A 27933-nucleotide genomic window follows, 5' to 3' on the forward strand; every position below is an offset into this window, starting at 1 on the left:
CAGATGTCTGGAATTCCAATCCGCTACCGAATTGGATATCTCCGGGAGGTACTCTGCCTGGATGACAATGTTCCTTTCCAGACAAAAGAGCCAAAACTCCTTTGCCAAATCCGCCAGGCTTATCGATTTTGTGCCCCCCAGACGATTGATATACTGAACTGCCAAGATGTTTTCCATCCGGAGCAGTATACAACAATTCCTCCTGTGAGCAGCAAAGCTCTTGAGGGCAAACGAGCCCGCCAGAAGTTCCAGACGGTTGATGTGCAACTGAGACTCTTCTGACGACCATTTCCCTCCTGTGGTGGAGGACCCGCACCTGGCACCCCAGCCGCTCAGGCTGGAGTTCGATTCGATAATCAAATCTGGTTTGGAATTGAAGATTGTTCTTCCATTCCATTCCTGGACATGCCGCAGCCACCACAGCAGCTCCTCGCGAGCATCCTTCGATAACGGAACCTGATCCGCATAAGACAAACCCTCTGCGAAATGTTTGGTCTTCAATCTCTGAAGCCCCCTATAGTGTGGGGGCGCCGGGAAAATTGCTTGTACAGAAGCGGACAACAGGCCCACGATCCGAGCCACTGCCCGTAAGGACACCCGCTGTTTGCGGAGCAACACCCGTATTTCTTTGCGAAGCATTACCAGCTTCTTGTTTGGCAGACTCAACTTCGCCTCCCGAGTGTCTACGACAAAACCCAAAAACTCTATGTCCCGAGCGGGAACTAACACGGATTTGGGATAGTTGATGAGAAAACCCAGTTGTCAATAGATCGGTGGTCCATGCCACATGTAGCAACGCCTGTTGTTCTGATTGTGCCATGATCAATATATCGTCGAGATATATGATCAAGCGGACACCCCGGCTCCGCAGGGCCGCCATGACCGGCTTCAGGAGCTTGGTGAAACACCACGGAGCTGACGACAGGCTGAACGGAAGACAAGAGAACTCCCATTTCTGACCCTCCCACACGAACTGCAGGAATTGACGGGAGGAGTGATGGATTGGTACCGTGAGGTACGCAACCTTGAGATCTATTTTTGCGAGCCAATCCCCCGTGAGGAGCAAGTCCCTGAGAAGGTGAATGTCCTCCATCTTAAAGTGGCGATATAGAACACATTCGTTGAGGTGTCTTAGATTTATTACCGGTCGATGACCGCCATCTTTCTTCCGCCATAAAATTCAGGTTACCATCTATAGAACACTCGATCTGTCAAACTCACAGGGCGTGCAATTCTGTAGTCACCTACTATACAGACTTACCAAACTGGCTCTGCAGAACCAAACTCCTTAAGTCTGTACCAACAAAAACCTAGACAAGTTTCTTTTATACCAACTACTGCAATTTTGCTATTCATGGACATAAATTCTTTGTTTCCTCAACAAGCGATATGATCATACATCAGCCATATCATTAAAACCACTGACAGGTGAACAACATTAAAGGGGTACTCCGCTGCCCCAATGTTCGGAACAATTTGTTACGAGCGATTGGAGCGAGCGGCAGGGGTCGTGACGTCACAACCACGGCCCCTCGTGATATCACGCCATGCCCCCTCAATGCAAGTCTATGGAAGGGGGCCATGCCACGCCCCCTCCCGTAGACTTGCATTGAGGGGGCATGACGTGACGCCACGACCCTCGCAGCCGGCCCTTAGCATTCTAAACAAATGCCAGGTGCTGCACAGATATTGCACAGGGGGGGGGGGGTTGTCCCCCGCGATCAGACATCTTATCCCTTATCCTTTGGATAGGGGATAAGATGTCTAGGGGTGGAGTATCCGTTTAAGTATCTTGTGTCATTACCACCTGTCATGGGATAAGATATATTAGGCAGAAAATGATCAGTCAGATGTTAATGTGTAAAATATAAGAGACTTTGACATGGTTCAAATGGTGATGGCTATGCCATTGGGTCCAAGCATCTCCAAAATAACAGGTCTTGGGGCACATTCCTAGTATAGAGTGGTTGGTACATACAAAAGTTGGTACCTTGAAGATGTATGAGTGGTGAACCAGAGATAGGTCTATGGAGGCCCAAGGCTCACTGATGCACATGGCAAGAGAATGTTACTCAATGTAAGAATTACAGTAGCAAAATTTGTTGAAAATAAGTTGGTATGGTGTCAGAACACATAGGGGGAATTTATCAGTTGTGACCTTTTCACTCCTTTTGAATAACACACAGAAAAAGTAGAAAAGTTATCAGCAAAATGAGGATTGCACAAAAAGATCATGCTGAAAACTGTCTTCAAAAGTGCTCGATACTTAAGAGACCAATATATATGGCGGGTAGAATCGCAATTTGAACCTATTGATCACCAAAGGTGATCCAAAGATACCCTATTTCCCACATATATAAACTTAATCTTTATTGTTTTCATACACACCAAACAAAAAGGATTAAAATTCCAGTGCTATTCACTCCGTTGTGGATAAATGTGAGTCCACATACAGATATGGGGAGAGATTTATCAAAACCTGTGGACAGGCAAAGTTGCCCAGTTGCCTATAGCAACCAATCAGATCTCTTCTTTCATTCTTAACAAGGCCTGTGAAAAATGAAAGAAGCGATCTGATTGGTTGCTATGGACAACTGGGCAGCTTTTCCTCTGCACTGGTTTTGATAAATCTCCCCCATGGTGCCTATCTGGCCACTCAGTACTGTTGTCTGTAGTTCCCATATAGACCTGCAATGTGCAAGCCGGGTTGGAGTGATCACTGTATTGAAATCATTACTCCCCCCTCCACATGTTTCGCTTCTAGACGCAGCTTTGTCAAGAGGACAGCGTGCCCACAACATGTCTATATGGATTGAAGCAGAAGAATGATCCAAGAATCTTGGTGCAAACCACTCAGGACTTCAGTAGTTTGCACAAAAGTTCTAGGATTGTTCTTCTGCTTTACTCCATAGGGTTCTACAACGACTGGCATAGGGACCAATGCCGATTGCTGGGGGCTGTACTGTACCTTGCTATTGCACATGTCTTCATGAGTAGTTGGGTCTTGAGCACAACAACTAAAGGAGAACAATTTCCCTTTGGGGAAGTTTTGTAATCTGGGCTACTATTAAGTGCGTCCAATATACTGTTCTATGAGAAACTCTACTGCCTTTATGTGTATAAACCAAAGGAAAAAAACAGAGAATGTGTCGGCGGTATCTCTATCTTATATGAAGGATAGCCTTATACCTATCTCTATCTTATATGATGGATAGCCTTATGCCTATCTCTATCTTATATGAAGGATAGCATTATACCTATCTCTATCTTATATGAAGGATAGCCTTATGCCTATCTCTATCTTATATGAAGGATAGCCTCATACCTATCTCTATCTTATATGAAGGATAGCCTCGTACCTATCTCTATCTTGAAGAATAGCCTTATGCCTATCCCATGCATACTTAAAGCGCAACTGTCATGAAGTTTTAGCCCAATGCCTGTCAGCCTGTCCCTCTTCCTTCTTCTTATGCTGCCAGATTCACACTGGTTGCTGTGGTCACTAGCGCATTACGCATGCGCTCTTAGCTGACAGGCATTGGGAGTGAGCACTCGCAGAGCAACTCCGATACAGCGGCACCGATCTGGCTAACTTATTTAAAATTTTAATCCGGTTGACCAACACTATAACCCTGTGTATTGGGTTTGGAGCGGGTGAGCAACTTGTCAGTTCCTCTAACCTATTCGCTGTTCTAGACCACTAGAGATGCAAACATTATAGGGGTATTCCAGGATTTTTTTCAGCTTTTGACTTCATAAGGCCAAGTAATAATACTGTGTAAAATGCTTCTATTACCTCCATGCGCTGCTCTGCCCCACTTTCATGTACAGAACCCACACCCAGAAGTGCTGTAGTGCAAATCTTTTTATTTTACTGTTATCTCTGACCTTCCTCTGTATTCACATGGTCCCCAGGGGGTGTGGCTGTGCTGCAGTGGGTAGGTGAACAGTAGTACTAAAATAAATCCCTTCCGTCTTGCTATCCACCCACCCACTGCAGCATAGCCACTACCCCAGGAGACCATGTGATTTAGGACATATTGTCTCTGACCACATGGAATGCCTGGAAAGGTCAGAGACAACAGTAAGATAAAAAGACTTGCACTACAGCACCTCTTGGTGTCGTCCTGTGCATGAAAATAGGTAAAGAAGCACACGGGGGTAATAGAAGCATATTACACATTATTCTAACTTAGCACTCAATGGCTAAAGAAGAAATAAATCTTGGAATATCCCTTTAACTCCTTCTAGACTATGAGGAATGCTGACTTTAACACATTAGATGCACTAGGCCACCAGAGATTATGTAATATAGAAGTGCTTAATTGTCTAAAAAGTCAAAATACCCCTAGCCACAGAAATAGTTAATATCAATATCCACAGTGCTCAAGCGCAGAGAAGGAGTTATTGTTAGTATCCCTGGAGGTCTAATGTCCAAATTCCTGGTGGTCTAATGCAGTTGAAAAATGTATGGCTCCTGGCTTTATGGCTACGAATTCCCTTGTTTATGTTGCTCACACTGCATGCAGTTCACTGAGGAGGAGGGGACGTTCCCATGTTTGCCTTCACATCTCATGTGTAAACTTCCTCTCTCACACTATAAACCACACGACTGGCTGCTCTGTGCATTGAGGCTCTGCCCCACTCCCCTGACTCACAGATCAGTCTCACTGACAAACCAGGAGCATACACAGAGCCCTGCCCACACTTCCTCTTTGTTGTCTTGGTACAGAGAAGCAATAGCTGCAGGGACAGGACAGGCTTCTAGACAGAAGAAACTCCTAGTGGAAAAAATAAATTTTTTAAGAAGAGTATTTTTTCACCCAAAAATATACACATTTTTTAACCAATGTATATAACTGATAGACATATAATGTTACTGTCTACATTATATAAAACGTTTTTGCAAATGACAGTGCCCACTTATATAGCAGTGGCCTCTTTCAGCAGGATAACAACTCCCAGGTAGTCCCACTGTTGGAACCTTCAGCCATACAATGCAATCTGTGAAGGAACCTGGTGGAAAGTGTTCAATTCCCTTACAACGCCACTACAAGAAAGATTATTACATCATTTTTATTGAATTCAAAGGACTGTCCATTTAAAGGAGAAGTATCGTGGTCAAAAACGTATATCCCCTATCCGCAGGATAGGGGATAAGTTTTAGATGGCTGGGGGGTCTGAGCATTGGGGTCCCCCCGCAATCTCCTGTATGGAGCCCCGGCTCTCTTCCACAATGGTGTGTAACGACCCCCGTCCGAAGCGGGGGCCCGCAAGCCCCCTCCATATAGCTCTATGGGAGAGCTGTTTGGCAATCTTCGGCTCTCCTATAGAGCTATATAGAGGGGGCATGGCGGCCCCTGCTACGGGCGGGGGTTGTGACGCGCCACTCTGATGGAAAGCCGGGGCCCCATACAGGAGATCGCGGGGGGGGCAGCTCTTGGACCCCCTGTGATCTAAAATGTATCCCCTATCCTGTGGATAGGAGAGAAGGTTTTTGTCCATGATACTTCTCCTCTAACATATGGACATACATGGTCCTCCAGATCAAGTGATACTCTTAGCTGTTCCTGAATGAGGTACGTTATTACCAAACATTTTTTATTATTCCTGATCTGTCTAAACCACATTTTAGGCGATAACTACGGCTATACATTACATTCATATACACTGCGCGCAAATCTCACACAAACAGCTAAAATGAATCCTACAGGTGACATTCACTCGATATTGCGCCATTCATCATTCGTGCTTTCTAACAGAAAGGCCCCGGGGACCTTGATAAGTCATATCCTTCATTACATCATGCGTGCCTTTAACTCTTGCATTGAAGCATATTGGAAGGATAAGTTGTGCATGCTAGGATACGTAGTGCGACAAAAACAGCTGGGGCTTATTTCAGGGACCTCAGGGATGACTCTCACTGCCAATAGTGTATTACAGTCAGGCTGCGGATCGGTCATTAAAGACTTCTCTCTCTGTGTCTGATCCAGCTCGCCGCTCACAGATTCGGGGACTATTAAAGCTGTGATGACTCTGGTCCATGGGGAACCAGATATGATGGAGAGGAGTATTTTAAATTACATTTATCAGAGAAGATACAGGACTGGATTGTAACCTGCGCAGTTATGAGGAACGACACAGTGAATGTTCATGGTGTCATTTAGTGGAACGTGACGTGTTTTGGGGGTTGACTGATAATGACATGTCTAATTTTAGATAGGGCCCATCCTGTGCAGAATAGAAGGCGGGGGGTGATGCAGAAACACTCACTTAGCTGCTATACCAGTGTTTTCCAACCAGGGTGCCTCCAGCTGTTGTAAAACTACCACTCCCAGCATGCCTGGACAGCCGAAGGCTGTCCAGGCATGCTGGGAGTGGTAGTTTTGCAACAGCTGGAGGCACCCTGGTTGGAAAACACTGTGCTATACATTTTTACAAAGCATAGAACAATGTTCTAGCTAATAGAAGGAATCCAAATTAGATGGACCTCCAATTACAAAATCATTACACATATGTGTGTAGCTAGTAAGATCACAGAAAAATATCACAGCAGCACAGAGTATTTCAGGCTAGGTGTGTATTAAGAGAGTCATGTTGTGAATGGGGAAATAAAGCATGAAAGCTTTGAGACCTTTCCTGCTGTTAACCCTGTTAGGAATCCTGGGCAGAAAGGAGTCCCCCCCCCCCCCCCCCCCCCCCCGGTCATATTAAAGGGGTACAACGGTGGAAAACAGTTTATTTTAAATCAACCGGTGCCAGAAAGTTAAACAGATTTGTAAATTACTTCTATTAAAAAATCTTAACCTTTCCAGCACTTTTCAGCTGGAAAGGTTCTTTCCTTTTTGAATTTCCTTTCTGTCTGACCACAGTGCTCTCTGCTGACACCTCAGTCCATGTCAGGAACTGTCCAGGGCAGGAACAAATGTAGCAAACCTATCCTGCTCTGGACAGTTCCCGACATGGACAGAAATGACAGTAAAGAGCACCGCGGACAGACAGAAAGGAAATTCAAAAAGGAAAGAACTTTCTCTGTAGTATACAGAAGCTGATAAGTACTGGAAGGGTTAAGATTCTTCTAATAGAAGTAATTTACAAATCTGTATAACTTTCTGGCACCAGTTAATTTAAAATAAATTGTTTTCCACCGGAGTACCCCTTTACGTATTACAGACAATCATGAAGGAGGACATTTATCATCGTTGAGTTTTGAAGTCACTCATTTGCAACACATTTATCGTACTATTAAGGGGGGGGGGGGGTGTTTGATAAATTTGGTGCACATAAGCAAAAAACACCATTTTGTATGTTCCCTTCGCTCCTCTGCGACTTTTTCAAAGTGCTCTCCAAAGGCATTGTTGTAAGCCAGGTCTGACCTCGACTTTTTGGAGGGGTTTGAGACTTTTTTAATGTCTACGTGCCACATTCCCACTTCATACATTCACAACCACTGCAAAGTAAAAACTGAAAGTTGCTTGGGTAATGTGTACCCAGGAAAGTTGCCAAAAAAAAAGTGCTTAGACACAAGTGTGACATTTTGTGTGCAGGAAGGAAAAAAAATTAAAAAATAAAAAAAAAAGCTCTAAATGCAATGATAACTCTCCCCCTTTGTGCACTCAGCATAAGCAAAAAAAAAAAAAAAGAAAGCTTTAAATGCAATGATAAAGATCACCCTTTGTGCACCCGGCGTAAGCAAAAAAAAAAAAAAAAGCTCTAAATGCAAGGATAAATCTTTGTCCACCTGGCACATAAGCTACAAAAAAAAAATGGCTCTAAATTCAATGATAAATCTCCCCCTTTGTGCACCCGGCATCAGCAGAAAAAAGATATAGATATAGATCCCCTTTTTATTGTGCGCCCCGCGTAAGGAAAAAAAAAAAAAGCTCTAAATGCAATTATAATCCTCCACCAATGGGCGCCCTGCGTAAGCAAAAAAGCTCTAAATGCTATTATAATCCTCCTCCATTGTGCACCCTGCGTAAGCAAAAAAAAAAAAAAGCTCTAATTGCAATGATAAATCTCCCCTATAGTATTTGTTAGGATTACTTACTAGTAATGAGACCCTCCACCCTTTGGGTACAAGGTAGTAATGTTACAGCAGAATAAATGGAACACCCATCATATTAGCACCAAATTATCCTTCGTATGTGCGGCTTCACTTATAAGGACATACGGCAAATGCCTCACATTGGGAGGGGTGAGGCAGATAAAAGCTCACAGTGCTTACCCAGATACAGGTTTTTATAAGCAAAAAAATAAATAAAAAATCTTCTATGGTAGAAATCCAGAAAATCCATGTAACCTCTGTCTCCTGAGCAGTAATTGAATAGAAAGAAATCTTTACAGAGAGGTGGCGGAGATAAATCTATAGCGCCGGAGGGGATGGATGTCTCCGAGAGTTGCAACCCGCATCGAACTAATCATGTGACCTTTACAAGGATCTGATGTTCAGAAAGGGCCGTTTAAGGCTGGGTTCACACCACGTTTTCCAAATACGGTAACCGTATACGGTTTTCCACATAAAAACATATACGACCGTATCCAAAACCGCATGCATAGAGAATGCATTGTAAACCGTATTCCAAATGCTGTGTACGGTGGCATCCGTTTTGCCTCGGATACGGTTTTGCCGATTTTTCAACCGCAGGCAAAAACGCTGTCGACCACGTTTTTGCCTCCGGTTGAGAAACCGTATGCGAACCGTCTGCGGTTCTTTTAACATTGTTGTCTATGAGAACCGTACACAGAATTTCAGAATACGGTTGCACACGGTTTTTCTAATCTGTTTTTGGAGTTGACACATGCGCAGATTGGAATTTCAATAGAACAATAGTAACTTTATTAAATTGCTGGAAAACTAATTCCAACAAAATAGCAAAACCGTTGTCAAAAACTGATGCAAACGGATAGAACCGTATGGGGAAAAACCGTATACGTTTTAATTTGGAGTCATACGGTTGTATACGGTTTTTGCCATACGTTTTTTAGCGGAAAACCATCTACGGTAACCGTATTTGAAAAACGTGGTGTGAACCCAGCCTTATGCAGATTTGTTATTTTATGTTTTATTTTATTTTAGTTTTTGTCCCCCTAAACCAGTGTTTCCCAACTAGGGTGCCTCCAGCTGTTGAAAAACGACAACTCCCAGCATGCCCAGACAGCCGAAGGCTGTCTGGGCATGCTGGGAGTTGTCGTTTTTCAACAGCTGGGGCCACCCTGGTTTGGAGACACTGGTTTAGGGAGATCAATGTGAGGGACTCCGCAGTCTGTGTCCTTACTATGACTCTTTTCCTCACTGTGCAGCAGTGAAGTCCCAACAGGAGTGCAGTGTATTGCTATCCCCATGGATCCGCTACATGACGCTCCTGCAGACATACTCTGGAACCTTCAGTTTATTTCCAGTTTTATTGATTTTTCTGACCTTTCTGTCAAAATAGTTTCTCTAAGCGCAGCGTCTTTGCCTGTACGCCATCTGCTCCGCCGCGCATACATAAACAATAACAGCAGTGAGAATGAGATTTCCACTTTCGTCTGACAGTAGAGTTCTCCAGGTGGGAAAGACAAAATATAAAATGTATCCCTGCTCAATGGGTCTAATATAGAAACATTATACAGCAACATTCCATTAAAGGGAACCTGTCATATTAAAAATGCTGTTTAATCCGCAGGCATCATGTTCTAGATCAGGAGGAGCTAAGCAGATTGATATATAGGTTTGTGGGAAAAGATCCAGGATAACTTTTTATTTATGCAAACCTCTGCCCATTCTGGGTTAAATAGTCAAGTGGGCGGTCCTACTCAGTATTTGACAGGTATCTATATGTACACTTATACACAGATAACTGTCAATTACTGAACAGGACCACCCACATGACTACTTAAAGGGGTACTCCAGTGGAAAACAATTTGCTTCATATCAACTGGCTCCAGAAAGTTAAACAGATTTGTAAATTACTTCTATAAAAAAAATAAAAAAAAATACATTAAAGGGGTACTCCGGTGCTTAGATAAGATGCCCGATCGCTGCTGGGTACCCCCGTGATCTTGCACGCAGAACCCCGTTTGTAATAAGTCCCCGGAGCATGTTCGCTCTGGGTCTGATTACCGGAGACCACAGGGCCGACGGCGTGTGACGTCACGCTCCCGCGTGACGTCATGCTCCGCCCTTCAATGCAAGTCTATGGGAGGGGGCGTGACAGCTATCACGCCCCCTCCCATAGACTTGCATTGAGGGGTGGAGCGTGGCTTCACACGGGGGCGGAGGCCGCCGGCCCCGTGATCGACAGTAATCAGACCCGGAGCGAACATGCTCCGGGGACTGATTACAAACGGGGTGCCGCATGCAAGATCACGGGGATCCCCAGCGGCGGGACTCCCGCGATCGGGCATCTTATCCCCTATGCTTTGGATAGGGGATAAGATGTCTAAGCACCGGAGAACCCCTCTAATCCTTCCAGTACTTATCAGCTGCTGAAGTTGAGTTGTTCTTTTCTGTCTGACAACAGTGCTCTCACCTCTGTATGTCTTAGGAACTGTCCAGAGTAGGAGCAAATTGCCATAGCAAACATCTCTTGGTCTGGACAGTTCCTGAGACAGACGGAGGTGTCAGCAGAGAGCACTGTGGTCAGATAGAAAAGAACAACTCAACTTCAGGAGCTGATGAGTACTGGAAGGATTAGGATTTTATAATAGAATTAATTTAATAATCTGTTTAACTTTCTGGAGACAGTTAATATGAAAAAAAAAATGTTATTTTATTTTTTTACTGGAGTACCCCTTTAACCAAGAATAATCAGAGATTTACATGAATAAATGACAAGTTATTCTGTAATTTGTCTTGCAAACTATATATCAATCAACTCAGCTCCTCCTGCTCTATACCATGATGCCTGCAGATTGGACTGTATTTTCTATGTGAAAGCCCATGTGTGGCTGCTAGAAGAATTTTAGGGGTGCCAACATTGACTGTAGTTCTATGGAAGAACAAATGCTAGATTATCAGATTTTTTTTATATTATTATGAAAGGTGGAAAAAAGTAATTTCACCTAACTTTGTTATTCTAACGTTTGTGCAACAAATAACGATTTGCCTTCCTTAACTCTAAGGCTATGTTCACACTACGCAATCTCTGGACGGAAAAATCCCAGCTGGAGATTCTGAGTAGGTGCATTGCGTACATTGCCATCCCTATAGAGGGCAACGAATTCCAGGGAGATTCTATCAAATGAATGAGCAAGATCATTCTTTCAGCGGTGGAATTTCAGCCCAGCTAAAATTTGGCAGTGTGCACTGTGCCAGCAATGGGATTCTGCTGCGTCGGAATTTCCAAGTTAAATTTTACTCGGAAATTCTGTAATGTGAACCGAGTTTTAGGCAGTGTATTCCGACCAGTGTGCCTCCAGCTGTTGCAAAACTACAACTCCCAGCATGCCCGGACAGCCAAAGGCTGTCCGGGCAAGCTGGGAATTGTAGTTTTGCAACAGCTGGAGGCACACTGGTCGGAAAACACTGCTCTAAGGTATGCAAGTCACTAACTAGTATTTCTTAAAGTGTGAGATTAGTAAAGTTTATACAAAGTAGTAACTAGAGATGAGCGAACTTACAGTAAATTCGATTCGTCACGAACTTCTCAGCTCGGTGGTTGCTGACTTTTCCTGCATAAATTAGTTCAGCTTTCCGGTGCTCCCGTGGGCTGGAAAAGGTGGATACAGTCCTAGGAAAGAATCTCCTAGGACTGTATCCACCTTTCCCAGCCCACGGGAGCACCTGAAAGCTGAAATAATTTATGCAGGAAAAGTCAGCAACCGCCGAGCCGAGAAGTTTGTGACGAATCAAATTTACTGTAAGTTCGCTCATCTCTAGAAATAACCTTAGAGACGGAATACAGACAGATTAAAATCACACTGCATCCCCTGTGGCTCTATGCCAACTTTGTAGACCTGGACAGTCACTGGGGGGTCTCTCTATATTTAGGCCCCTGTTAGGGGCAGTGTTCTGATGGTTTTCTGGGCTCCCACAATGCACTGCAGGAACAGAGTAAGTAGACAGAGGAAGGTGCAGTTAGGAAATAACATTACCGTACATTACATTAGGAGATCAGCATAAATGTAAGTACTTTGTTTACAAACTAGTGAAAAATAACATAGAAAATAATATAATGATTCTTTATTGACAAACAAACATATTTTACAGTGCTGATTGTTGTGCCTTGTATATCTCAATGTCAATAGAATAGTACCATTCCATAAAGGGGTTATCCAGGGAAAAAAATAAAAAAAATCTTTCAAAAACCTCTCCTTGTCTGTCTCCGGCTTGGGTGTGGTTCTGTAGCTCAGTTCCATTGAAGTGAATGGAGCCAAGTTGTAAAACCACACCCAACCTGGAAACAGCTGTTTTTGAAAGAAATTAGCTGGGTTTTTCTATTCCTGGATAACCCCTTTAAAGTAAATGACCTTAAAGTATGACCTTATAGCATTATGACATTTTTAGGTCAAATATTAATTTTGTTTTTTAATACATCTTTATAAGTGTCCGACCTTTAATTTCCTGGTACAGAGCTACAAATCCTCTGCATAGACCTAAATGAATGAACTCCTGCAGTCACCACTAGGGGAGGCTACTGCATACTTTGTTATTACTGAGTTCAGAGTATATTCAGTATACAGTAAGCCCCTGCTAGTGGTGGCTGCAGATAGCCAACATTGAATTTTTTTAAATTTCATTTTAGGTCTATACAGGGGAAACGGAGTACTTTTGGACAAGCGGTCATTCACTGTCCAGTTTCCCTCTCACGCCTATGTCATGCATTACAGTACATGGGCACCTAGATACCAAGAGTTAAAACACCAGACTATCAGGACTGTTACTTCTCTCCTGAACAGGTCCTTATTCACCGATAATGCCCAAACCATAATGTTTAATTACATACTGTACTAAATATTTTATAACTGGATGAACAGGTATACAGAGAGAAGATGCCAACCCTGGTACACAGGCCCCCAGGTTAATATTTTGGGGTTTTCGAGTAAACAAGCATTTTGCATTCAGTGCATAGATTTGTGTAGCTCCATCTGTAAAGGAGAAATACATCTGATCTGTCAATAATACAGATGTGAAGACACTTATGTCTGATCTCAGATGACTGATTTACAGAATGAAGCAGATTTACAAAAAGATCAGACCCCCTTTGGCACTGCTAAGAGATTTCTATTAAAGAGACACAAGAGTCTAAGTGATAAACTAATAAAATCAGTGACAACGTAAAAATGGGTCAGCCGTCCAATACTAAATCTATTAACAGTGCCAAAGGGCATCTCTTCATAAAATCCTTTCATTCTGTAAATCACTAATAAAATAAATCACTAAATAAACCCAATGTGATTTTTTTCACATAATTTTCATTGGACCAGCTCTGGTATAAACTTGCCTATTCTTTTAGGCCATAAAGGTAAAATTTATCTCATGGAGTGTAGATGATAGGGGACCCCAAAAAGAAAGTATAGGTCAGGTAACCAGGTTATGTAGAGCCTTAAAGGGGCACTGTCGGATCCAGATTTTTTACATGTTGTTACTGATGAAAATTAAATAACTTTTGTAATATGGTTGTTTCAAATGTTTTTGAATGTTTAAAGGGGTGCTCCGGTGGAAAAAAAAAAATTCTAATTGACTGGTGCAAGTAAATTAAAGAGATTTGTAAATAACCTTTATTAAAAAAAAAATCTTAATCCTTCCAGTACTTAGCTGCTGTATGCTCCACAGGAAGTTGTTAAGTTCTTTTTCTGTCTGACCACAGTGCTCTCTGTTGACACCTCTGTCCGTATCAGGAAATGTCCAGAGTAGGAGCAAATCCCCAAAGCAAACCCATTCAGCTCTGGACAGTTCCTGAAAGAGGTGTCAGCCGAGAGCACTGTGGTCAAACTGAAAATAACTTCACAAATGATAAGTACTGGAAGGATTAAGACGTTAAAAGAAGTAATTTACAAATCTATAGTATACAATGGTTGGGAAGCTACACTACCATATATCTTAGTATGTCCAAACTGTAAGGATCCGGACTGGTAGCAGGAAGCAGGTACAGGAGGTGGATCCTCTGTGCCAGAGAGGCGATGGCGTGGGCCGTACCGAAGGATCGGTTCTAAGGCGTTACTGGTTTTCACCAGAGCCCGCCGCAAAGCGGGATGGACTTGTTGCGGCCGTAACTCCCAGGTCGTATCCTCCGGTAGCGACTCAACCTCTCTGGCAGCTGAGACTGGTGTGGTACAGAAGGGTCAGGCAGAGGCGAAGTCAGACGTAGCGAAAGGTCAGGGCAGGCAGCAAAGGTTTCTCAGGCGGTAGTCATCAGTAACGGGATCGGCAACAGGCAGGGATTACACAATAAACGCTGTCTCTAGGGCACTAGGGCAACTAAGATCCGGCAAGGGCAGGAAGGGGCCGGGTACATTTATAGGAACTGCTTTATTATAGGATTGGATGAGGCACCAATCAATGGTGCACTGGCCCTTTAAATTTTACACAGCCGGCGCACGCCCTATAGTGCAGGGACGCGCACGCTGGGGACCACATGTCAGGGGAGAAGTTGAGACAGCCGGAGCGGGCCCAGGTAAGTGAAGATGGGACGCGGGGCGCACGCGGGGACATCCCGCAGTGCGGACCGCGGACCCGCCAGAGACAGAACAGAAGTGTCTCCGGTCAGTGCATCTGACTGGGGCACTCTACGGGGGCAAACGCAGTGAGCGCTCCGGTCCAGGAGCAGGGACCGGGGCGCTCAGCGTTACACAAACCTTGCAGAGGTGCCTAATTAAATAAATAACAATAGAAGGGTCAGACCTCAAGGGAAGGTTGGCTAAATAGATAGTGGATATGTTGTAATTGTGATGCAATATAATAATACAACTGAGGGATATGGCTGGTAAAATAGGTGTTTTATTAACTAGTAATGTAACATACAATATTGGATGTACCCAAATTCCCAAGCAGGGCCCTTGCTATGGGAGTGGTAAATGTTTATGTGACAATAAAGACTTAGCTGGTATTTCCCTATACAGTCATGGTCATAAATGTTGGCACCCCTGAAATTATTCAAGAAAATTAAGTATTTCTCACAGAAAAGGATTGCAGTAACACATGTTTTGTTATACACATTGTTATTCCCTTTGTTTGTTTTGGAACTAAACCAAAAAAGGGAGGGAAAAAAAGCTATTTGGACATTATATCATACCAAACTCCAAAAATGGTCTGGACAAAATTATTGGCACCCTTTCAAAATTGTGGAAAAATAAGATTGTTTCAAGCATGTGATGCTCCTTTAAACTCCCCTGGGGCAAGTAACCGGTGTGGGCAATATAAAAATCACACCTGAAAGGAGATAAAAAGGAGAGAAGATAATTTAGTATTTGCATTGTGTGTCTGTGTGTGCCACACTAAGCATGGACGGTGGATAAGAAGCCCAAACAAGTTCCAAAGATATTCATGCTGTCCTGCAGGCTCAGGGAGCAGCAGTGTCAGCACAAACTATCCATCGACATTTAAATGAAATGAAACGCAATGGCAGGAGACCCAGGAGGACCCCACTGCTGACACAGAGACATAAAAAAGCAAGACTACATTTTGCCAAAATGAACTTGAGTAAGCAAAAATCCTTCTGGGAAAATGTCTTGTGGACAGATGAGACCAAGATAGAGGTTTTTGGTAAAGCACATCATTCTACTGCTTACCCAAAACTGAATGAGGCCTACAAAGAAAAGAACACAGTACCTACAGTGAAATATGGTGGAGGTTCAATGATGATTTGGGGTTGTTTTGCTGGCTCTGGCACTGGGTGCTTTGAATGTGTGCAAGGCATCATGAAATCTGAGAATTACCAACGGATTTTGGGTCGCACTGTACAGCCCAGTGTCAGAAAGCTGGGTTTGCGTCAGAGATCTTGGGTCTTCCAGCAGGACAATGAACCCAAAAATATGTCAAAAAGCACCCAGAAATGGATGGCAACAAAGTGCTGGAGAGTTCTGAAGTGGCAGCAATGAGTCCAAATCTAAATAACACTGAACAACTGTGGAGAGATCTTAAAATTATTGCTGTTGGGAAAAGGCACCTTCCAATAAGAGAGACCTGGAGCAATTTGCAAAGGAAAAGTGGTCCAACATTCCGGCTGAGAGGTGTAAGAAGCTTATTGATGGTTATAGGAAGAACTGATTTCAGTTGTTTTTTGCAAAGGGTGTGCAACCAAATATTAAGTTAAGGGTGCCAATGATTTTGTCCAGACCATTTTTGGAGTTTGGTGTGACATTATGTCCTATTTGCTTTTTTTCCTCCCTTTTTTGGTTTCGTTTCAATACACACAAAGGGAATAAACATGTGTATAGCAAAACATGTGTTACTGCAATCCTTTTCTATGAGAAATACTTCATTTTCTTGAAAAATTTCAGGGGTGCCAACATTTACGGCCATGACTGTATTATGCATTATATATTTATTTACTATGTCAACAGCCACTGTGCCTATGTTTATATATAAGAAACCTATTTAAATATTTAATTCAGTTATAGTTCTCAAAACAATTGCCTAATCCATTATCCTTAGTTACCATCTTTTTCTTATACATAATCCAGATGACACCTTTTCCTCTTTTGCTTTAAAAAAAACAAAAAACCTAGATGCCAATAAAATATGGCACCCTATATAAGACCACTTTCACATCCCCAACACCATACTGCCATTGATAAAGGGGTCTCCCCGAAACACGTCTGGCCTTGCCCACAGACTGTAACAGTCTGACTGTGCCACCTTCACCATTGACGAACTTCACTGACAAGCGCTGCAGTCCCCAGCTATGTGGACCACTGCCTAGTGTGTCACGTCCTTAAAAGAGACCGCACTGCACGAGGATGCCACCATCAGCCGCAGGACACTCTCGCTTCTCTACACTTGCTGGTGAGATCTATAGTGAGCCGGACGCAGTTCCGCGCTGCCGCTGTACATTGTTCATCTCTTTCTATTACGGAAGATCACATGTAACACAGGCCGGGCGCGCTGCGAACTCCAGCGCCTGTGCCAACCTGCGCATGCACTTTTATTAACTATTTGGATTATAACATTAAGATTACCAACGCACATTTAACTTGCTATATAACTCCAGTATAATCTATTATTTTTATATTTTTTATTTCTTGTATTTCATTGTATGTATTATATGTACACATACATTATCGTCACATAAACATCTAGTTTACCACTCCCATAGCAAGGGCCCTGCTTGGGAATTTGGGTACATCCAATATTGTATGTTACATTACTAGTTAATAAAACACCTATTTTACCAGCCATATCCCTTAGTTGTATTATTATATTAATATATCATTATATTGCATCACAATTACAACATATTAAGTATCTATTTAGTCAACCTTCCCTTGAGGTCTGATCGGTCTATTGTTATTTAATTTAAAAATCTGTTTAACTTTCTGGCAGTAGATAATTTGAAGAAAATTGTTTTCCACCGGAGTACCTCTTTAAAGGGGTGCTTCGCTGAAGTAAAGAAAATTAAATATGCCCTAAAGCAACCACAATACCTGTTCTGTGTCCCCTGTAGTTATTCATGTGATTTTACCATCTTCATTGGCCCCTGTTGTCTCCTGAATATTCTTTTTCCTTGCTTGCAGTCCAGACTACAATTCCCAGCAGTCAGTGTGACCTTGTGTAATGGCTGCCAGACAATTGCTTTTACTATCTGTGTGCATGCTGTGTTGTTGTAAACACTGTACATGTCTTTTCTTTCAAACTATCCTTCCCCCCCATCAATAAATCATGCTATGCTCTGAATGGCAGCAGTCAGTGATTTGATCTACAGTAGGCAAAGAGCAGGGCTGTTTCTCTCTCAGCATGATCCTCACACAGGGAGGGGAGGGGGAGGTGTGGCTGTGAAGCCAGAGCCCTAGTTAAAAAAGAAAACATGTGGTGTTTGTCTTCCAGGAGGGTTTGGCTCTCAGTGAGGGTTTTCCACAGAGACAAGGTGGATCTGATAATTACATCTTTCTCTCACTCCCTGCATGTGACAGCTGAAAGAGGGAAACTGCTCTATATAGCTAATCAATGATATTTAGACAAATAAATAGGTTGGTGAGAGGGAAAGGATGCTCTATGGATTTAGTTCCCTGGAGTAACCCTTTAATAAAGAAAACTGCCCCTGAAAATCCCACCAATAGGGGTCCCCAAACCTACTGGGACACAAACCAGTAGGTATGAGTCATTGACATCTGCATGAGCAGACAAACCAATCACCTCCCACCACCACAGAGGGACACGCCCCCTTCCCCTGAGGATTTCTATCACTGTGAGCTAATGAAAAGAGGTATTTTTATAATAAATATAGGCGATAGAGGCAGAAAATTAAATGTACATGGTCAGGATTAGGAACTGAGTAACGTATTAATTTTTTTTGTGGGATCTGACAGGAAAGCTTTAAACGTACCTGTCAGATGCCACAAAAATTTTCATATATTACTCTACTATGTTTTAAACAACCATAATACAAAAGATCTTTAATTTTATTTATTAACAACATATAAAATGTTTTTCGATCTGACAGCGCCCATTTAAGCACAGTAACAACCATACAAGCAAAAGAGGGGATTTATCAAAACTTTTGCAAAGGAAACTGGAGCAAATAGCCATGACTTTTATGGGCAAAAGCTCTTCTTTCTCTTTGCACCAATTTTGAAAGACAGTTGCTCTATTTGTCGCAGTTTCCCACTGCAATATTTCTACAGGAAGCAGTGATCTCTACATTACTAAACCTTATTAATATTGGAGTACTGTAAACCCCCTTTGGGTATTATTGCCATCAAACCTAGACTCAAAAACCTATTACAGCTATAAGAGTTATACATTGAGACAACCAGCACCCACCTACCACAAGTTGAGGTGGTTAATGCTTTTGAAGTAAAAGCCATATTACAACTTCAGAATTGGATAGGTCTTCTATTAAGGTTAGAAGAACTTCCCCTTTCATCAACAGAATGGATTAGATCATGCATTCAAATTACCCTTTTATGGTTTTTTTTTTTCACACGTACAGTATCCTGCGCAGATTTGACACACAGATTTGATGCGCAGGGTTTTCTGCTGCAGATTTCAATGGAAACTACATGACTAAACACAGCTTCAAATCCTGCGCATCAAATCTGCACAACAAATCTGTGCAGAATACTGTCTGTGTGACTAGACCCTTACAGTGTAAAATGTAAATAAAGGGGTATTTCAACTTTTTAAAATAATTGCAATAGTGATGTGGCTGTAGAAAAATATTATAATAATTAACCTACCCCCAGTCCCACTGCAGCCCCTGTTTTGTCTGCGTCTGGTCCTCCACCTGCTTTTGAGACGAGAGCTCAGAGCAGGACCTGTGCACTTACCCAAACACTAACCACAGCGGTGTAAAGTATCGGATGGTAATTGGTTGAGCGGAAAGGTATTGCTCTAAGCTCTTGTCTCTTAAGCAGTTAGAGGACCAAATGAAGACTAAACAGGGTCAGAGACCAGGGTGGGTAAGTATCATTCTTTATTACTACAGCCCCAGTACAACTGCAATTATTTAAAAGCCGAATACCCCATTGAATCACTTTTTAAATCCTTTGTTTTATGGATTTTTATTGTGCAGTTTTCTCTATTCACATCCAAAGCAGCTTGCAAATTATGGCTGGTTGTCCTTAGAAATAGACTACAAATTACTGTACTGCAGAACTCCCACAATGGATTGATCTATGGTAACAGGAAACCAGGAGAATTCTGAATTTAGTTTTGGATATGAATAGAGATGAAAAACATGATGAGTAATGCAAAGTATCTAAAAAGTGACTCCGTGTTAAGTGTGTATGTGCCAGAAACATGAAAAACACATGCGCAATATATTAATTAATAAAGGAATGATGCATAATCGCAAACATATTTAACCCCTTAAAGGGGTACTCCACCCTTAGACATCTTATCCCCTATCCAAAGGGTTTAAAATGGGAAAAAGGGACAATTTACATTTTTATTGGGGGAGGGGATTTTTTTTTTTATTGATTTTTTTTTAAACTTTTTATGTCCCCATAGGGAACTATTTATAGCAATCATTTGATTGCTATTACTGTTCAGTGCTATGGATGGGGCATAGCACTGATCAGTATCATCGGCGATCTTCTGCTCTGGTGTGCTCAATCTCAGACCAGAGCAGAAGACCCCAGGAGACGGACGGAGGCAGGTGAGGGGACCTCCGTCCGCCATTATGGATGATCGGATCCTGCGGGCGATCCAATCATCCATTTTACCGACCGCATTGCCGCGATCTGTATTGATCACAGCATCTGAGGGGTTAATGGCCAACATAAGCACAATCGCTCATGTCCTTTACCGGCGGATCCTTGGCTGCTGATAGCAGCTGGGACCTGTCGTACATGACGCGAGCACCACACAGGTGCTCGCGGTTATGTACAAGACGTAAATGTACATCCTGGAGTGTTAAGTTTCACCGCACAAGGACGTACATTTACATCCTGTGTCGTTAAGGGCCTAAATAATTTTCAATATTTAAGCCCCTAATACCTTTGAAGTGCAACAATTTTACCACTGAAGAGAAACAATTTTAGGGTACATATGTACAGTAAAGATTCACTCATCTAGTAAAGTATACCATATACAAAGAATGTAACCAGCAAAAGCTCCCTGAGAAAATGTTATAAGTCCTGGTTTTATTTAAAGAAACACTCCACTTACTTTGCCCCCTCTGTTCACACTATCTGTTGTGTGTAGATTCTTTAGTGACACTATCCTGACTTAGCCCCTTTAATCACAGTAAAGAGCAATCTGGCCAAAGAGAAGCACCTGCATTCTATACGGAGCTGCGTCTCCAGTCACAGAAAGCTCTTTGTTTCTGGGACTGGAGACGTGACGCCACGCCCCCTCAATTCATGTCTATGGGAGGGGGCGTGACACAGACATCTTATCCCCTATCCTTTGGATAGAGGAAAATATGTCTTTGGCCGGATAACCCCTTTAAGAGCTAAATTAACAGGGATAAAAGCGAACAGGCTACAGCTGTGTCACATATAATACTCTACAGTGTAAATCTGGGTCATAAGTTCTGTTTCACTGATCTACCATATGCTGCACTTAGATAGGATTTGGAGCTAGTGCAATGAAGATACTCCATTCCCTTTATCTATGTAAAAAGAGCATCATGGGAAAAGTAGACTCCATTTGGAAACTATAATGGGAAAATGGTAAAAAATAAAAAATAAATAAGTGCTTCTTTAATAGTGTAACATACTAAACACATTATGCAGCCCTTCTTATTTTTACAGGAACAAAATACTGTAAAGCCTAAACCAGTGTTTCCCAACCAGGGTGCCTCCAGCTGTTGTGTAACTACAACTCCCAGTATGCCCGGACAGCCAAAGGCTGTCCAGGCATGCTGGGAGTTGTAGTTTCACAACAGCTGGAGGCACCCTGGTTGGGAAACACTGGCCTAAGCACTAGGAGAGAACTCATACTCTCCAAGTCAGAATACCTCAAAATACCAAAATATGTCAGGAAAATGACTACATGTTAACCACCTGAGTTGTGAATTAACCAACAGATGGTAAAAGTCATTCACATACTGGCACTTTGGAGGGCAGTTTAGTGGTTAACTAACTCCTAAAATTAAAGGGGTAGTCCAGTGGTAAAAAAGATAGGGGATAAGTTTGAGATCGCGGGGGTCTGACCGCTGGGGCCCCCTGCGATCTCTCTGTACGGGGCCAGGCTCTCCGGCCAGATAGCGGGTGTCGACCCCCGCACGAAGCGGCGGCCGACACGCCCCCTCAATACAACTCTATGGCAGAGCCGGAGGTTGCTGAAGGCAGCGCTTCGGGTCTGCCATAGAGTTGTATTGAGGGGGCGTGTCGGCCACCGCTTCGTGCAGAGGTCGACACGCCCCCTTCCCGCGGGCTGTCGGGGCTCCGTACAGGAGATCGCGGGGGCCCCAGTTGTCGGACCCCACGCGATCTGCAACTTATCCCCTATCCTTAGGATAGGGGATAAGTTGTTCACCACTGGGTTCACCACTGGATATCTCCTTTAAAGGGGTATTCCAGGCAAAACCTTTTTTTATATATATCAACTGGCTCCGGAAAGTTAAACAGATTTGTAAATGACTTCTATTAAAAAATCTTAATCCTTCCAATAGTTATTAGCTTCTGAAGTTTTCTGTCTAACTGCTCAATTATGATGTCAGGTCCCAGGAGCTGTGCATGATGGGAGAATATCCCCATAGGAACTGCACAGCTCCCGAGAGTCATCAGAGAGCAGTTAGACAGAAAACAACAACTCAACTTCAGAAGCTAATAACTATTGGAAGGATTAAGATTTTTTAATAGAAGTAATTTACAAATCTGTTTAACTTTCCAGAGCCAGTTGATATATAAAAAAAAAGTCTTGGCCTGGAATACCCCTTTAAATAAAGAAGGCTGTGTTTTACAGATCATTTTTCACTACAGAGTCCTATTTTATGACATATTTAAAGGGAATGTGTCACCATTTTATTTTTTTAAATAAATAAAATTATTCTATCAAGATAAAACATTACATTTATGTATTTAGTTTTATGACAATGTAGTTTTAATGTTATTTATTAATAAAGTGTGTACTGGGGGGCTGCCATTACTGTAGCCTCTTTGTGGTGTGTCACTTTACAACACCTACACAGTTGTTTTATGGCAGGCACAGGGCATAAGAAAGTTAAGGCTGAGAGTGTCTCATAGAAAAGCATGGGCTGCTTACTGCACATGTGCCTAGCACAGATTAGGTGAAATGAAAGGGGAAGCTAGCACCATTTTCCTGAAGTCCCTGAGGAGCAGTTGACCTATCAAGAGACATTTAGTCTGTTCTTTACCACTCTTCAGATACCAACAAAATGGTGACAGTGGAATTGAAAAAAAAAACTACAAACACCTACCCCACCCCCCCTTTCTTTGCACATAAAGGAGGAAGGTAGACGAGCGAGGTCTAATATGCAGCAGCCAGACAAGTTGCTTGCTTTCGCCAGATTCCTCATGTTAGCTCCCTCTGCTGGTCAACAGTGGGAAATATGACGGGTTATTTAATTTTTCATATTTTATAATTTTCATAATTTGTATTTTCTTTATGTTTTCAAAAATATTAAAAAAAAACTGAAAATAATTATTTAATATCTAAAAAAATTATAATTATAATAATCACATTTTGTAACACATTCCCTTTAAGGTGCATAGAGTTTTGCAAGATAGTGGGTGCATCTGCACTTTCAATATGGACACCTAAATTTGAATTACCAATAAAAAGATCAGCATGGCAAGTAAGTGGGTGGTTTGTGGACCCACCTTACCCTTTACTGGGAAATTCAAAAATAAAAGGGCTCTGTATGGTGAATTTCTCTCTATTCCACCTGAAACCTTCTGAGATATTGTTCATAATTCTCCTCGCAGACTCTGACACAGTCCAGAAAATAATCCTTCTCAGAGATTGCCCTCAGGAGATCCGTCGGCACTAAGCAGATGTCGCACAGCTCTGAGGTGAGCGCCTTTCTGGATTCCTTCCCTTTCTCCTTATCCATAAGCACCTAGTGCAGACAAATGACAAATACTTTCTTCTCAGTAAGTAATAAGAACCCAGCACTACTTACAGTCTTGCTGTTCTGAGATAACGCAGATGAAAAGGATCATTGTATGATGTTTAGTACAGAGGCATTGTTTTTGGCTTATGGTACCACAGTGAACCAAATGTCATATCAATTCATTGACCTTGGCTGGGTAAAATCTGAAGTTTAGGCTAAGTTTCCACTTGGCTTTTTTTCTGGCAGTTTTTGGATATCTGCCACTGCAGTTTTTGAGCCAAAGCCAGAAGTGTATTCAAAAGGAATAGGACATATAAAGGAAGGACTTATACTTCTCCTCCCTCATGTATCCACTTCTGACTTTGGCTCAAAAACTGCAGTGGCAATTTTCCAAAAACTGCCAGAAAACTTAGCCTTAAAGTGTTACTGCAATTTAAAAAAAAAATTCTGAAGTGTCATAAAGACATGTCAAAAGTTTCGATCAGTCAGGGTCTGGGTCTGGAAACCCCCACTAATCGCAGGGAGAAATGCTCAGCTAGGCAGTTCTCTCCTCGATGCAGGAGAAAAGCCCCTAGACCAGTGTTTCCCAACCATGGTGCCTCCAGCTGTTGCAAAACTACAACTCCCAGCATGCCCGGACAGCCTTCGGCTGTCCGGGCATGCTGGGAGTTGTAGTTTTGCAACAGCTGAAGTCACCCTGGTTGGGGAACACTGGTCTAGACTTTCCATGTGTTACAAGGAAAGCCATTCATTTAATTGACCACCACCTCATAACATGTTTATGTATATTCACACGCGGCAGATTTGTTGCAGACATGCTGAGGAAACAGTCTCCAGATGGCATTATGGAACCCGGTCAGTCAAACCGTATCGGTATACCCTAGCAATAGGTTATCAATGTCCATCATGAGACAACCACTTTAATGGCCTTTTCCCAGGGATATCTTGTTGCAAAACAGTATATTAACTTTTCAAATATGCTATACACTAGTCAGAGTAAGAATGTAATTTGACAAGGACCTAAATCTTTCTTCTATTGTACCCCATAAGCAACAGAGTACAGATAAAAGTATTACTTCAAATCTATGGTGAACGAACAGCAAGCGACTTCAGCAGATTTCAGTAAAGGATCTTATACGTTACCTGATGGCTCCCGTGTCTGAAGTCCTGTAAAGCGCCGACAAATTCCTGAAATCTGCTAAAGTCGCTTGCTGTTCATTATACCAATCCAGGAAGGCTGCAGTCAGGCTGAATTTCACCTCCCTTTACGCGCTCACCATTGTTGTGTATGCGGGTAGACAACCTGCTCCGGTAAGCCGCTGATCTGCCCTTCCTTGCTTTTACCTTGTAGCAAGCCTGCACCATGGAGCGCCTCTGCTTTTTGTTTCAAATCTATGGGGATTTGCAGTTTCAGTTTCTAGTAGTATTCTTATATGTTAAACTGTAGCTACAATTTGCAGAAAAGCAATCAGTGTGACAGTATAAATAGACAAAAATAGGAGAGAAATTACCCGGCACTTGCAGGACTAGAGCACTCAAATTTCAGGGAGTGGAGGGACATAACAGGGTCACCCGATGTATGGTTGGTGTAGGGGGTGCAACATCCACATAAGTACAACGGAACTGTATGGAGATAGAAGACAGGACAGCACTCACCATCCAACGTAACTTTATTCAAGCATCACGGAGGTGACAGGCAGCTGGAAATAAGTGGAGGCCGGTATACTGGCTTGAGGAAGCGCAAAGGAGCGTGAAACAGTCTGTCCCGGTTAAGTCCCCTGCCTCCACTTATTTCCAGCTGCCTGTCACCTCCGTGATGCTTGAATAAAGTTATGTTGGATGGTGAGCGTGAAACAGTCTGTCCCAATTATGGCCCCTGCCTCCACTTATTTGCATTCCATACAGTTATATGCATTCCATACAGTTACAGTATAAATAGAGTACCTGACATGATGCAATATATTTCACCTTGATAATCACAAGTATAACATATTACAGATGCTATAATTCTATTTACCTACCCGACAATTAACAATTGTATCGTGTTCAGTTAGCCGGATGTTGTCATCTATAATGATGTGCTGAGTATCACAGTCTGTCGGGTCGATCCAGAATGGCTTTCCTCCAGAGCCTGTATAACTATTTCTTGCCCACCTAATAGAGAATATAAGTATTGAATTTCTCATTAATGCTCAAGTCAGGGTTGTAGAAAAGCCTTATGAGAACTTTTCTCTGCTGGGATGAAATGGATAGAGTCTGATGGACATGAAATAGCTGTCAGGGGGCGCTACCTCTTCTGACTTCCTCATAAGCATTTATACTTTGACTGACCATGTGACACTTTATTTCCGTAGGAAGTGGGACATAAGCCAGTGATAGACACCTCTTAGATTCCAACATAATGATTTTTGTGTCCCCTTGCGTGTTTCCATTGTCAAGATCCTGCCAGAGGATCTTGACAATAATCAGTGAGTTCAACATTCTTTTATCTATGTGGACATCACTACTAGATGATGGATCTGTGTACCACTAAAGATGTTGTTAGGAGTGCAACTACAGTGGGGCAAAAAAGTATTTAGTCAGCCACCAATTGTGCAAGTTCTCCCACTTAAAAAGTTGAGAGGCCTGTAATTTTCATCATAGGTATACCTCAACTATGAGAGACAGAATGAGAAAAAAAATCCATAAAAATCACACTGTCTGCTTCATTATTTCCTTTACACAGATCAGTTGTCCTGGTCCCTTTGCAGAAAAACAGCCCAAAAGCATGATGTTTCCACCCCCATGCTTCACAGTAGGTATGGTATTCTTTGGATGCAACTCAGCATTCTTTCTCCTCCAAACACGACAAGTTGAGTTTTTACCAAAAAGTTCTACTTTGTTTTCATCTGACCATATGACATTCACCCAATACTCTTCTGGATCATCCAAATGCTCTCTAGCAAACTTCAGACAGGCCCGGACATGTACTGGCTTAAGCAGGGGGACACGTCTGGCACTGCCTGATTTAAGTCCCTGGCAGCGTAGTGTGTTACTGATGGTAGCCTTTGTTACTTTGGTCCCAGCTCTCTGCAGGTAATTCACTAGGTCCCCCCCGTGTGGTTCTGGGATTTTTGCTCATCGTTCTTGTGATCATTTTGACACCCTGGGGTGAGATCTTGCGTGGAGCCCCAGATCGAGGGAGATTATCAGTGGTCTTGTATGTCTTCCATTTTCTAATAATTGGTCCCACAGTTGATTTCTTCACACCAATCTTCTTGCCAATTGCAGATTCAGTCTTCCCAGCTTGGTGCAGGTCTATAATTTTGTTTCTGGTGTCCTTCGACAGCTCTTTGGTCTTGGCCATAGAGGAGTTTGGAGTGTGAGTGTTTGAGGTTGTGGACAGGTGTCTTTTATACTAATAACAAGTTCAAACAGGTGCCATTAATACAGGTAGTGAGTGGAGGACAGAGGAGTCTTTTACAGAAGAAGTTACAGGTCTGTGAGAGCCACAAATCTTGCTTGTTTGTAGGAGACCAAATACTTATTTTCCACCATAATTTTCAAATAAATTCTTTAAAAATCAGACACTGATTTTATTGATTTTTTTTCTCATTATGTCTCTCATAGTTGAAATATACCTATGATGAAAATTACAGGCCTCTCTCATCTTTTTAAGTGGGAGAACTTTCTCAATTGGTGGCTGACTAAATACTTTTTCGCCCCACTGTATTTTAACACACTAGACCAGTGCTTGTGAAACTGTGAGGCATCTCCCAAAAGGGAAAGTGCAGCTGAGGAAGCAGTTTGTACAACAGTGATTCTAAGCTGCACAGTGAATTTTCTAGCAACATCAATCTCAGTTCTTTTTTGCAAAAAAAAAAAAAAAATGACTAAAAAAGATGCACTTTTAGGCACAAATAATTGCATTGACAATGTTAAAAAAAACAACGTCCACATGCAGGAGGTACAACTTACTATGTGGCCTGGCGTCATGTGTCAGCATGGGACGGATCTAAATGTAGACAGCCCATTTAACCCAATTGGTCGTCTGCATAATGTAGAACAAGTCCTTCAGAGTGACAGATACGACTTGAAACCACTCCAAGAGCATGCCAAGGGATAAGAATCTTAAACAGAGGACCCCTTCATCTTTATTAACTGAAAAAGGCAAACATTTTATGAAAAAAGGTATCTATGGAAATGGGTTTATTGAAGTGGACAACCCCTTTAAGTGAGGCCCAAGCACCATGTTCTAGCTTGTTAAGTCCAAGAAGAAAAGTCTGAGAAGGCTGCACTAAACTATGTAAGAATAAGGTTCCTAAAGGGCAGAGTCAAACCTCAAAAC

General features: G+C 42.4%; 2 protein-coding genes across 6 annotated transcripts in view; one reads left to right on the top strand and one right to left on the bottom strand.

Moving 5' to 3' along the window:
• Window positions 1–27933, top strand: part of LOC130275990 (uncharacterized) — a 158686-nt gene that overhangs the window by 59084 nt on the left and 71669 nt on the right. The gene's annotated exons all lie outside the window — the stretch shown is intronic.
• The window catches only part of LOC130275988 (uncharacterized), a 158013-nt gene continuing 152513 nt past the window's right edge, over window positions 22434–27933 (bottom strand). For all 5 annotated transcript variants that reach the window (XM_056524756.1, XM_056524755.1, XM_056524754.1 and 2 more), the window contains 2 exons: window positions 25628–25760; window positions 22434–23612 (listed from right to left, as the gene is read on the bottom strand). In XM_056524756.1, coding sequence (XP_056380731.1) covers window positions 23430–23612; window positions 25628–25760 — 316 coding nt within the window. In that variant the 3' untranslated portion in view covers window positions 22434–23429. The remainder of the gene's footprint in view (window positions 23613–25627; window positions 25761–27933) is intronic.

The sequence above is a fragment of the Hyla sarda genome, chromosome 6, assembly GCF_029499605.1.
Source record: "Hyla sarda isolate aHylSar1 chromosome 6, aHylSar1.hap1, whole genome shotgun sequence".
Lineage (NCBI taxonomy): Eukaryota > Metazoa > Chordata > Amphibia > Anura > Hylidae > Hyla > Hyla sarda.